At 44.7% G+C, this 13,219-nt stretch overlaps 1 protein-coding gene across 2 annotated transcripts in view; it reads left to right on the forward strand.

Moving 5' to 3' along the window:
* TM6SF1 (transmembrane 6 superfamily member 1) overlaps positions 1-13,219 on the forward strand; it is a 45,112-nt gene that overhangs the window by 20,430 nt on the left and 11,463 nt on the right. For both annotated transcript variants that reach the window (XM_070761984.1, XM_070761985.1), the window contains exons 4-8: positions 1,252-1,355; positions 3,341-3,423; positions 6,114-6,235; positions 10,652-10,756; positions 11,611-11,703. In XM_070761984.1, coding sequence (XP_070618085.1) covers positions 1,252-1,355; positions 3,341-3,423; positions 6,114-6,235; positions 10,652-10,756; positions 11,611-11,703 — 507 coding nt within the window. The remainder of the gene's footprint in view (positions 1-1,251; positions 1,356-3,340; positions 3,424-6,113; positions 6,236-10,651; positions 10,757-11,610; positions 11,704-13,219) is intronic.

The raw sequence follows: 13,219 nt of genomic DNA on the forward strand, positions 1-13,219 counted from the left end.
GCCAAATGACTTTTCAGTCTACCAGATTAAACCAAGCTGGATTTGCCTAATGTGTTTCCCCCGCCAAAAATAAGACCTCCTCCAAAATAAGCCCCCCCCTGAAAATATTTAACCCCACGTGCAGCCACCCCCTCAACCCTTCTACCTTCTCCTCTGGTTAGGGTTAGGGAGACACAGCTGGAAATCAGGTAAGATAGAAACATAGAAGATTAACGACAGAATAAGACCTCATGGTCCATCTAGTCTGCCCTTATACTATTTCTTGCATTTTACCTTAGGATGGATCTATGTTTATCCCAGTGTTGGTTATGACCTATAAAGCCCTTCATGGCACCGGACCAGATTATCTCAGCGACCGCCTTCTGCCGCACGAATCCCAGCGACCAGTTAGGTCCCACAAAGTGGGTCTTCTCCGGGTCCCGTCAACTAAACAATGCCGCTTGGCGGGACCCAGGGGAACAGCCTTCTCTGTGGCGGCCCCGGCCCTCTGGAACCAACTCCCCCCAGAGATTAGAATTGCCCCCACCCTCCTTGCCTTTCGCAAGCTACTTAAAACCCACCTCTGCCACCAGGCATGGGGGAATTAAGATTCCTTCTCCCCCTAGGCCTTTACAATTGTATGTATGGTATGCTTGTATGTATGTATGGTATTTTATATTAAGGGGTTTTTTAATTTGCTTTTAGTATTGGATTATTACTGTATATTGTTTATGATTGCTGTTAGCCGCCCCGAGTTTTCGGAGAGGGGCGGCATATACATCCAATAAAACTAAACTAAACGAACCAGGCACGTTTAAATTCAGTGACTGTGTGGATTTACCAACCACGCCTGCTGGAAGTTTGTTCCAAGCATCTACTACTCTTTCAGTCAAATAATATTTTCTCTCGTTGCTTCTGATCTTTTCTCCAACTGCCAAGCTCCGAGAACACCAAGGACCCCCATGCTTCAACCCCGAGCTGCAAATATTCTCCTAAGATAAAATACAGAAAATTGTATAAGGGCAGACTAGATGGACCATGAGGTCTTTTTCTGCCATCAGTCTTCTATGTTTCTAGTTGAAGAAAGATCTGTCAACCTCTGTTGGGAGAATTAAATTCATTGTAAAGACAATCTCATTATGCCACATTCTATCTCCAGGGGGGTTAAATTCAGGCAGGGTGGGGTTTTTTTGGTCTGTTTGTTTCAGCGGAAACCGTAATGTAGCCTTATCTTGCTTGTCGTTCTATTACTCTTAACGCTTCTTTCCGTAGGGCGAGCCTTATCTGAACACGGCTTATGGGCACATGATTTGCTACTGGGATGGTTCCGTTCATTATCTGATGTATCTTCTGATGGTGGCAGCCATTGCCTGGGAGTACGTAAGCATGACCTTTGGGGAGCTAAGAGTGACATTTGCATGCGGGTGTAGGTGGGTGAGGAAGCTAAGCATGATATGAGCCCTGGTGGCGCAGTGGTTAGAATGCAGTACTGCAGGCTGTTCCTGCTGATTGCTGGCTGCCAGCAATTTGGCAGTTCGATTATCACCAACTCAAAGTTGATACCGCCTCCCATCCTTCCGAGGTTAGTAAAACGAGGAGCCAGATTGGGTTCTTAAAATATACAGCCTTTTTTTTTCCGTCCAATGTGATTTTCACAAAAACATCCCTATAAGAGCCGGGGTGGCGCAGCAGGTAGAGTGCTGTACTGCAGGCCACTGAAGCTGACTGTAGATCTGAAGGTCAGCGGTTCAAATCTCATCACCAACTCAAGGTTGACTCAGCCTTCAAACCTTCCAAAGTGGATAAAATGAGGACCCGGATTGTAGGGGCAATAGCCTAGCTCTGTTAAAAAGTGCTATTGCTAACATGTTGTAAGCCGCCCTAAGGAGAAGGGCGGCATAAAAATTGAATGAATAAACAAACAAACAAACAAACAAACAAACAAATAATGCAGTTGGGGCAGAGATATCTTTCAACAATGTGGCTGAAGATAAATCTAAACCAGTAACGGGTTCTAATCCCCTTTACTACCAGTTCACAGCACACTTGCGCACTTGGGTGATGCTTCTAAGCATGCGAAGAAGCATCCCAGGTGGGTGGGCATAGCCGCCGTCCACCGGTGCTACCAGTTGTTAGAATTGGGCTGAACTGGGAGCAAACCACCGCTGATTTCTGAACCCAAGTGTTCTTGGTCATGCTCCACCACTTTAACCCAACAAACTACAGTGGTACCTCTACTTACGAACTTAATTCGTTCCGTGACCAGGTTCTTAAGTAGAAAAGTTTGTAAGAAGAAGCAATTTTCCCCATAGGAATCAATGTAAAAGCAAATAATGTGTGTGATTGGGGAAACCACAGGGAGGGTGGAGGCCCTGTTTCCTTCCAGGAAATTCCTAGAGAGGCCCCATGGAGGCTTCTCCCTGCCTTTTCCGGCCCCGTTTCCTCCCAGGAGATTCCTAGAGAGGCCTCACAGAGGCTCCTCCCTGCCCTTTCCGGACCTGTTTCCTCCCAGGAGATTCCTAGAGAAGTCCCACGGAGGCTTCTCCCTGCCTTTTCTGGCCCTGTTTCCTCCCAGGAGATTCCTAGAGAGGCCTCACAGAGGCTCCTCCCTGCCCTTTCTGGACCTGTTTCCTCCCAGGAGATTCCTAGAGAAGTCCCATGGAGGCTTCTCCCTGTCTTTTCTGGCCCTGTTTCCTCCCAGGAGATTCCTAGAGAGACCTCACAGAGGCTTCTCCCTGCCCTTTCCGGCCCTGTTTCATCCGAGGAGATTCCTAGAGAAGTCCCACGGAAGCTTCTCCCTGCCTTTTCTGGCCCTGTTTCCTCCCAGGAGATTCCTAAAGAGGCCTCACAGAGGCTTCTCCCTGCCTTTTCCGGTCCTGTTTCCTCCCAGGAGATTCCTAAAGAGGCCCCACGGAGGCTTCTCCCTGACTTTTCCAGTTACAGTTTCGGAGGCTCGGGTTTGTAAGTTGAAAATGGTTCTTGAGAAGAGGCAAAAAAAATCGTGAACACCTGGTTCTTATCTAGAAAAGTTCATAAGAAGAGGTTTTTGTAGGAAGAAGTACCACTGTACATTGATATTGTTCGGATGTCAGCCACCATGATGCTATTCTCATTTAGATGGGACGTTTTCTTTTCTTCACTTTGCAAATGCTTCTTACTTTTTGCCCCCTCCAACCTATAGGACCGAATATTTTTAAAACAGTCCCATTTATGTTTTAAATGAGCGCAATGATTTAGTGCAAGTAATACATTTTGTGACTATAAGTATATAGGCACATATAGATCCACTGTACGTTCAGTAAGGGGACATACATCCCAAATTGGAATATCTGAAAGCAAAGTTTCCCATTTTCTCTGGCAGGGAAAATTATCGGATGATTGGCTTGTACTGGCTGGGATCCATCACAATGAGCATCATTGTCTTTATCCCCGGAAATATTGTGGGTAAGGAAATACATTTTGCTTTGGGGTTTTAATAATTGGCCTCTTTTCCAAAGTCTTGAATCATTGGATCAGTGGTTACCAATGAAATGCATTTTTTTCCAGCCCAAAGTCTTTGCATTCCTACTCCCTCTGAAAAAGTTTTTTTCCAGCCCTAAGTCTTTGCAGGCTTGTTTTCATTCCTACTCCCTCCGAAAAAGTTTTTTTTCCAGCCCTAAGTCTTTGCAGGCTTGTTTTCATTCCTACTCCCTCCAAAAAGGTTTTTTTTCCAGCCCTAAGTTTTTGCAGGTTTGTTTTCATTCCTACTCCCTCCGAAAAAGTTTTTTTCCAGCCCTAAGTCTTTGCAGGCTTGTTTTCATTCCTACTCCCTCCGAAAAGGTTTTTTTTCCAGCCCTAAGTCTTTGTAGGCTTGTTTTCATTCCTACTCCCTCCGAAAAAGTTTTTTTCCCAGCCCTAAGTCTTTGCAGGCTTGTTTTCATTCCTACTCCCTCCGAAAAGGTTTTTTTTCCAGCCCTAAGTCTTTGCAGGCTTGTTTTCATTCCTACTCCCTCCGAAAAAGTTTTTTTCCAGCCCTAAGTCTTTGCAGGCTTGTTTTCATTCCTACTCCCTCCGAAAAAGTTTTTTTTCCAGCCCTAAGTCTTTGCAGGCTTGTTTTCATTCCTACTCCCTCCGAAAAAGTTTTTTTTCCAGCCCTAAGTCTTTGCAGGCTTGTTTTCATTCCTACTCCCTCCGAAAAGGTTTTTTTTCCAGCCCTAAGTCTTTGCAGGCTTGTTTTCATTCCTACTCCCTCCGAAAAAGTTTTTTTCCAGCCCTAAGTCTTTGCAGGCTTGTTTTCATTCCTACTCCCTCCGAAAAGGGTTTTTTTCCAGCCGTAAGTCTTTGTAGGCTTGTTTTCATTCCTACTCCCTCCGAAAAAGTTTTTTTCCAGCCCTAAGTCTTTGCAGGCTTGTTTTCATTCCTACTCCCTCCGAAAAGGTTTTTTTTCCAGCCCTAAGTCTTTGCAGGCTTGTTTTCATTCCTACTCCCTCCGAAAAAGTTTTTTTCCAGTCCTAAGTCTTTGCAGGCTTGTTTTCATTCCTACTCCCTCCGAAAAGGTTTTTTTTCCAGCCCTAAGTCTTTGCAGGCTTGTTTTCATTCCTACTTCCTCCGAAAAGGTTTTTTTTCCAGCCCTAAGTCTTTGCAGGCTTGTTTTCATTCCTACTCCCTCCGAAAAGGTTTTTTCCCCAGCCCTAAGTCTTTGCAGGCTTGTTTTCATTCCTACTCCCTCCGAAAAGTTTTTTTTCCCAGCCCTAAGTCTTTGCAGGCTTGTTTTCATTCCTACTCCCTCCGAAAAGGTTTTTTTTCCAGCCCTAAGTCTTTGCAGGCTTGTTTTCATTCCTACTCCCTCCAAAAAGGTTTTTTTTCCATCCCTAAGTCTTTGCAGGCTTGTTTTCATTCCTACTCCCTCCGAAGAAGGTTTTCTTTCAGCCCTAAGTCTTTGCAGGCTTGTTTTCATTCCTACTCCCTCCGAAAAGGTTTTTTTTCCAGCCCTAAGTCTTTGCAGGCTTGTTTTCATTCCTACTTCCCAAAAAGTTTTTTTCCAGCCCTACGTCTTTGCAGGGTTGTTTTCATTCCTACTTCCCAAAAAGTTTTTTTCCAGCCCTAAGTCTTTGCAGGCTTGTTTTCATTCCTACTCCCTCCGAAGAAGGTTTTTTTCAGCCCTAAGTCTCTGCAGGCTTGTTTTCATTCCTACTCCCTCCGAAAAGGGTTTTTTTCAGCCCTAAGTCTCTGCAGGCTTGTTTTCATTCCTACTCCCTCCGAAGAAGGTTTTTTTCAGCCCTAAGTCTTTGCAGGCTTGTTTTCATTCCTACTCCCTCCGAAAAGGGTTTTTTTCAGCCCTAAGTCTTTGCAGGCTTGTTTTCATTCCTACTCCCTCCGAAGAAGGTTTTTTTCAGCCCTAAGTCTTTGCAGGCTTGTTTTCATTCCTACTCCCTCCGAAGAAGGTTTTTTTCAGCCCTAAGTCTCTGCAGGCTTGTTTTCATTCCTACTCCCTCCGAAAAGTTTTTTTCCAGCCCTAAGTCTTTGCAGGCTTGTTTTCATTCCTACTCCCTCCAAAAAATTTTTTTTTCCAGCCCTAAGTCTTTGCAGGCTTGTTTTCATTCCTACTCCCTTTGAAAATATTTTTTCCCAGCCCTAAGTTTTTGCAGGCTTGTTTTCATTCCTACTCCCTCCGAAGAAGGTTTGTTTCAGCCCTAACCAGTGGATAAAATAATGTGCTGAAGCTGACCAGAATAAGGACGCTAGCCAGATGAATACGTGGTAGTAGATTTTTCCCCTATTTTCCTCCACCAAAACTAAGGTGTATCTTATACTCTGAAAAATATGATAGTTCCCTCCAGATGTGCTTGAATATAACTGCAGTTCTCGGACAGGATATCTGGAGATTAGGCACATTTACATGATACTGGCTGTGTCTTCATAATAAGAGAATATTATTGTCTTGTATATATCTTGTTTTAATGCATTGTGTGAAACTTTGAAAGTCGGATAACTGAATAAACCAGGATTCAAATAACTCCAGCTAAACTTGTCGTGCAAACAAGAATAGTAAACTGCAGTGGGTTCCTTGTGATTTTCATCTGAATGCAAAAGATTAAGCTCTTCAACCTGTCGTTAACGGTTCTTAATTCATGTTTTCCCTGTTTGCCTAATAGGAAAATATGGAACAAGAGTGTGTCCTGTATCTTTGTTAAGTGTGCCGTATATTTGTCTCCCAATATGGGCTGGTTTCAAAATCTATAACCAACCACCAGCGGCTGCCAAGTTCCAAGCAAAGGTATTCTTCCTGTTACGATTGTCATTCTGAATAGGAGGAGGGAGAAGGCTTGCATTTGCATACAATAGAATAGATTATCCCATTTTCTGATATATATTTTTTCTGAACATGTCGTGCCTTGCCAGGATCCTCCTTAGTTTCCGGTCACAATTCAAAGTGTTGGTAATGACCTATAAAGCCCTACATGGCCTTGGACCAGAATACCTTCGGAACGGTCTTCTGCCGCACGAATCCCAGCGACCGATAAGGTCCCACAGAGTTGGCCTTCTCTGGGTCCCGTCGACTAAACAATGTCATCTGGAGGGCCCCAGGGGAAGAGCCTTCTCTGGGGTGGCCCCGGCCCTGTGGAATCAATTCCCCCTGGAGATCAGAACCACCCCCAACCTCCTTGCCTTCCGTAAGCTACTGAAGACCCACCTGTGTCATCAGGCATGAGGAAATTGAGATTTATTTATTTATTTATTGGATTTGCATGCCGCCCCTCTCCGTAGACTCGGGGCGGCTAACAACAATGATAAAAACAGCATGTAACAATCCAATTAATAAAACAACTAAAAAGCCTTATTATAAAACCAAACATACACACAAACATACCATGCATAACTTGTAATGGCCTAGGGGGAAGGAATATCTTAACTCCCCCATGCCTGGTGGCATAAGTGAGTCTTGAGTAGTTTACGAAAGACAGGGAGGGTGGGGGCAGTTCTAATCTCTGGGGGGAGTTGGTTCCAGAGCGCAGGGGCCACCACAGAGAAGGCTCTTCCCCTGGGGCCCGCCAAACGACATTGTTTAGTCGACGGGACCCGGAGAAGGCCAACTCTGTGGGACCTTATCAGTCGCTGGGATTCGTGCAGTAGCAGGCGGTTCCAGAGGTAATCTGGTCCAATGCCATGTAGGGCTTTAAATACCCTTGGACTTATATTGTTTATGTATGGTATGATTGTGTTGCATGGTTTTAATTATGGATTTTTATATGTCTTTTAAATATATTTGATTTGTCACATTGTTGTTATTGTTGTGAGCTGCTCCGAGTCTCCGGAGAGGGGCGGCATACAAATCTAATATATTATTATTATTATTATTATTATTATTATTATTATTATTATTATTAATAATAATAATAATAATAATCTGGGGCAGCCAGTTTGCAAGATGACGAATAAATCACAGTGCTACATGTCATTTTATCCTAGGTCAATGATGGTGAACCTTTTTTCCTATGGGTGCCAAAAGTATTCACATGTGCCCTATCGCACATGCGGGAGTGCCCACGCCCATAATTCAATGCCTGCAGAGGTGAAAATGGCCTCCCCCTCCCCCTGGAGGCCAGAAATGGCCTGTTTTCCAACTTCTGGTGGGCCCTGTAGGACCATTTTTCACCCTCCCCAGGTTCTAGAGCAATGATGGCACAACTATGGCATGGGTGCCGCAGGCGGCACGCGGAGCCATATCTGTTGGCACGTGAGCCATAGCCCTAGCTCAGCTCCAACGTGCATGTATCTGCTGGCCAGTTGATTTTTGGCTCACACAGAGGCTCTGGGAGGGAGTTTTTGATTTCGAGAGCCTCTTGTTTGGAAAGGAAGTGAAAGTGACAAATGTCATCTATGATTCAACATCATTGGGTTTCCAACTGAAGGAGGGATTCTTCAAACAACTTCGCGCATCTTTTCAACAGAAGAAGATCCCTGTTTCCACTTGTGGTTTTCTTTCTGCTTTGTTGTCGTGTCTTGTAATTGTTAAGAGCTGCAGTCAATGGCAATGCAATTACTTGAATTGGCTTGGCTCCAAACAGTTTGTATTCAGGACGCAGCCGGGAAATGGTTTTCTGTTTCTTGAGAAACATTTTCTTCTAGGATTTTAGAATTAGAATAAAAGAATAAGAATAAGGTAGGGTAGAGTAAGATAGGTTAGGATGGCACAAGACAGGACAGGGGAAATAAATGATAATTAGGTTGATATGAATTGCCGTAAGAGAACTTTAAGGGCTATATTGTATTAATGTTAATATGTTCTTTAATATTTGTGTATTGATGTTTTTCTTTTTTGATTTTTTTTTAACATGTCATTTTTTATTTTTATGTGCGTGTATTGTATATATTGTATGTATTTTTTTGAATTGTTTTTAATGTATATAACTTACTGTAATGTTCTCTACATGGGCCTACCTTTGAAAAGTGTTCGGAAACTTCAGATCGTGCAGAATGCAGCTGCGAGAGCAATCATGGGCGTCCCTAAATATGCCCATGTTACACCAACACTCCGCAGTCTGCATTGGTTGCCAATCAGTTTCCGGTCACAATTCAAAGTGTTGGTTATGACTTATAAAGCCCTTCATGACACCGGACCAGATTATCTAAGGGACCACCTTCTGCTGAATGAATCCCAGCGACCAGTTAGGTCCCACAGTGTGGGTCTTCTCCGGGTCCTGTCAACTAAACAATGTCGCTTGGTGGGACCCAGGGGAAGAGCCTTCTCTGTGGTGGCCCCGGCCCTCTGGAACCAACTGCCCCCAGAGATTAGAATTGCCCCCACCCACCTTGCCTTTCGCAAGCTTCTTAAAACCCACTTCTGCCGCCAGGCATGGGGGGACTGAGATACTCTTTCCCCCTAGGCCTTTACAATTTTATGCATGGGATGTCTGTATGTATGTTTGGTGTTATAATAAGGGTTTTTAACTGTTTTAATATTGGATTGTTATATGCTGTTTTTATTACTGTTGTTAGCAGCCCCGAGTCTACGGAGAGGGGCGGCATACAAATCCAATAAATAAATAAATAAATACAATAAATAAACTTAATAAAAAACTATTTAAAAAAAGGATAGGATAGGGAAGGGTAGGGTAGAGTAGAAGAGGAGAAAGAATAGAACAGCATGGAATATGATAGAACAAAATAGAATAGAATAGAATAGAAATAGAATAGGATAGGGTTAGGATAGGGGTAGGAAAGGATGGGATTGAATAGGTTAGAGATAGAGATAGAGATAATAATAGAATAGGATAGGATAGGATAGGATAGAAGAGTGGGAAGGGACCTTGGAGGTCTTCTAGTCTAACCCCCTGCTCAGGCAGAAGCCCTCCACCATTTCAGACAAATGGACGTCCAGTCTCTTCTTTAAAAACTTCTAGTGTTGGAGCAGTGTTTGTTTTGTCTTGTCTTGTTGGGAGGAGGAGAGAAAGACTTTCGGAGGTCATGCTCTCTAACGTGGTAAGCCGTGGCTTGTTTCACTTTGAATTATGGAATTAGGTATAATTGGATAAGTGCGCCCAATTGTTAAATTATAACAGTCACATTTGGCTGGGTTGGTAAGCTGTAAATCATGGATTGGAAAGCAAAGGGCCGAGGCCTCTTAGGACAAACTCAACTGACCACATGATTTTGGCAGGCGGCATGAATGGAGCCTGTGCATTGTTTCCCAAACTGTTTTGACACTTTGGGCCTGCTTGAAAAGTTCCTGCTGAATTGCAGAGGCCAGGCCCCTCCTAAGAAGACATCTGGCACAAGGCTAGCTGATGAGGCCAAAATAAGGCCGAAATAGATCTATCCTAGTCTCCCTTAATTTTCAATTCAGCAAAAAAACATGTGACATATATATATCCTACACGGGAAGAAACCGTTATAGAGGAGATACTCATAGTAAAATATATCTATGAAAGAATAGAAAAGAAGATATAGTAATAGAACATATCAATGAAAGAATAGAAGAAGAGATATAGGAATAGAAGAAAGGTATAGGAGATATAGGAGAGCAATAGGACAGGGGACGGAAGGCACTCTAGGGCACTTGTACTCGCCCCTTACTGACCTCTTAGGAATCTGGATAGGTGAACCGTAGATGATCTAAGGGTAAATTGTTGGGGGTTTGGGGATGACACTATGGAGTCCGGCAATGAGTTCCACGCTTCAACAACTCGCTTACTGAAGTCATATTTTTTACAGTCAAGTTTGGAGCGGTTAATATTAGGTTTAAATCTGTTGTGTGCTCTTGTGTTGTTGTGGTTGAAACAGAGGTAGTCGCCGACAGGCAGGACGTTGCAGCATATGATCTTGTGGGCAATACTTAGATCTTGTTTAAGGCGTCTTAGTTCTAAACTTTCTAGGCCCAGGATTGAAAGTCTAGTCTCGTAGGGTATTCTATTTCGAGTGGAGGAGTGAAGGGCTCTTCTGGTGAAGTATCTTTGAACATTTTCAAGGGTGTTAATGACTGAGATGCGATATGGGTTCCAAACAGATGAGCTGTATTCGAGGATGGGTCTGGCAAAAGTTTTGTAAGCTCTGGTAAGCAGTGTGAGATTGCCAGAGCAGAAGCTATGTAGGATTAGGTTTAAAACTCTTGAAGCCTTCTTGGCTATGTTTTTTGGCAGGTCTTTGCTGCTTTCGGCACAAACTTTTAACAGGGCTTCCATCCCTGTTGCAGGTCATTAAAGAAGTTCAGAAGCGAAATCTTCTGAGAAGACCCGCTGACTTTCTCTTGGCTTCGTATTTCGTTCTTGCAACAGGATTTTGCCTTTTCCGGGGCATGGTAAGTTGCCTTTTTGAAGAATAGAGACAGGAATCTTACGATGTGAGGTCTGCACCATTTGAATTTTAATACATTTACATTTGCTGCTTTGTTTATCATTCAGCATAGAGCAGGAAAGGGGAATAGACATCCATGGGGGTGGGGGCAGGTGTGATAAGGTTTATGTGGCATTGTCCAACCAGGTGGAGTGTATCATGTATGTCATAATGCATGTTTTGTAACTTGGCACACTGTGAAGGCTATGCCTGAGGGAGGGGTCAAATGCATCATAAGTTATGAATCCCTGCACATATACACACACCCAAAATATCTAAGTCCATCTATCCATCTATCCTTCCTTCCTTCCTTCCTCCTTCCTCCTTCCTCCCTCCCTCCTCCCTCCTTCCTTCCTCCTCCCTCCCTCCCTCCTTCCTTCCTCCTTCCTTACTTCCTTCCTCCTTCCTTCCTTCCATCCATCCATCCATCCACCCACTGTAGAAGATGACCCCAAACACATTATAAACTGCAAGTCCCTGAGCATCCACAAGAGATCTAAGCCCACCTTGAATGCCTTCCTTATCTCCCGCACATTTCCTTTAACTGTCAGTGGGCCAGATTCTTGTAGCAATAAATCTTTACACTCATTTGAAGTGCCTGAATCTCCCAATCTCCCCGGCGCTTGACATACCGCTTTGTCATCACATCAGCATGGTTAAGAACAGACACTCGCTGTTCCAATTGTTTTTCTCTTCCTCCCTTACGCACCTATGGAGATAGTAGTTGGGACAAGATCTACACCAGGGATTTCCTAACCTGTAGTTTACTTGCAGTGAAATTATGCTGCAAACGTTATGATCCATTTTTTCCACCTTTAGATTGTTTTGGACTGTCCAGGTGAACTGTGCCGACTTTACAGCCAACTTCATGAGCCATACCTCAAGGATCCTGCTGCCTACCCAAAGCTTCAGGTGAGACGCTTACATTGTGATTCACACACAACATTTGGTACAGTAGTGGGTTCTAAAACCCCTTGCTACTGGTTCGCGTACTCACACATGTGCAAAAGTATCCAGGTGGGCGGAGCATCCCAGGTGGGCGGAGCATCCCAGGTGGGCGGAGCATCCCCGGTGGGTGGGTGGAGCATCCCCAGTGGGTGGGTGGAGCATCCCCAGTGGGTGGGTGGAGCATCTCTGGTGGGTGGGCGGAGCATCCCAGGTGGGTGGGTGGAGCATCCTTGTTGGGTGGGCAGAGCATCCCTGGTGGGTGGGCGGAGCATCCCAGGTGGGTGGGCGGAGCATCCTTGTTGGGTGGGTGGAGCATCCCTGTTGGGTGGGCGGAGCATCCCTGTTGGGTGGGTGGAGTATCTCCGGTGTGTGGGCGGCGCATCCCCGGTGGGTGGGTGGAGCATCCCCGGTCTGTGGGCGGAGCATCCCAGATGGGTGGGCAGAGCATCCTGTCACCAGCATTACCAGTTTACAGAACCAGGCCAATCCGGGAGCAACCCCACCGTTGATTTGGTAGCTATGCTTACACATTTCAAGAAGGCCGAATGATCACTTTAATTCATGAGGCTAAGCCAAAATTCAATGGATATGGTTATGGTTTAGTTCCCCAACGTTTCTGGCTTTGTGGATCAGCGGGGTGGGTGAAGCCAAGCGCTACATAAGCTTCATTATATTTCCTCGTCTTAGCTTTCGGGAGATTTACATTTGTCTCATTATCTCCATCTCTCTCCTCCTTTCTTTTCATCCCTGTTAAATATTTTTCCGTGGGATCTCTTAAGGGTTTGTTATCTGCACTTCATATCTCCTGCTCTGTACTGTGGGCTATTGTTCGGTGCAAAAAACCCCTATTCCCCTGCAGCAAAAAAACTCACGTTCCCCGGGGTCATGCACCCCCGCCTGCATCGCTATGCAGTCCCCCAGGGTGGCCTGACCCACTATTTGAGAAACGCTGGTTTAGCCCTTAATGGCACCGGACCAGATTATCTCAGGGACCGCCTTCTGCTGCACGAATCCCAGCGACCAGTTAGGTCCCACAGAGTGGGTCTTCTCCAGGTCCCGTCAACTAAACAATGCCGCTTGGCGGGACCCAGGGGAAGAGCCTTCTCTGTGGCCGCCCCGGCCCTCTGGAACCAACTCCCCCCAGAGATTAGAATTGCCCCCACCCTCCTTGCCTTTTGTAAGCTTCTTAAAACCCACCTCTGCCCCCAGCCATGGAACTGAGATACCCTTTCCCCCTAGGCCTTTACAATTTTATGCATGGTATATCTGTATGTATGTTTGGTTTTACAATAAGGGTTTTTAACTGTTTTAATATTGGATTGTTATATGCTGTTTTTATTACTGTTGTTAGCCGCCCTGAGTCTACGGAGAGGGGCGGCATACAAATCCAATAAATGAATGAATGAATGAATGAATGAATGCATGCATGCATGAATGAATGAATGAATGATTGAATGAATGATTGAATGATTGAATGAAT

This window comes from Erythrolamprus reginae, chromosome 10 (assembly GCF_031021105.1).
Source record: "Erythrolamprus reginae isolate rEryReg1 chromosome 10, rEryReg1.hap1, whole genome shotgun sequence".
Taxonomy (NCBI): Eukaryota; Metazoa; Chordata; class Lepidosauria; order Squamata; family Dipsadidae; genus Erythrolamprus; species Erythrolamprus reginae.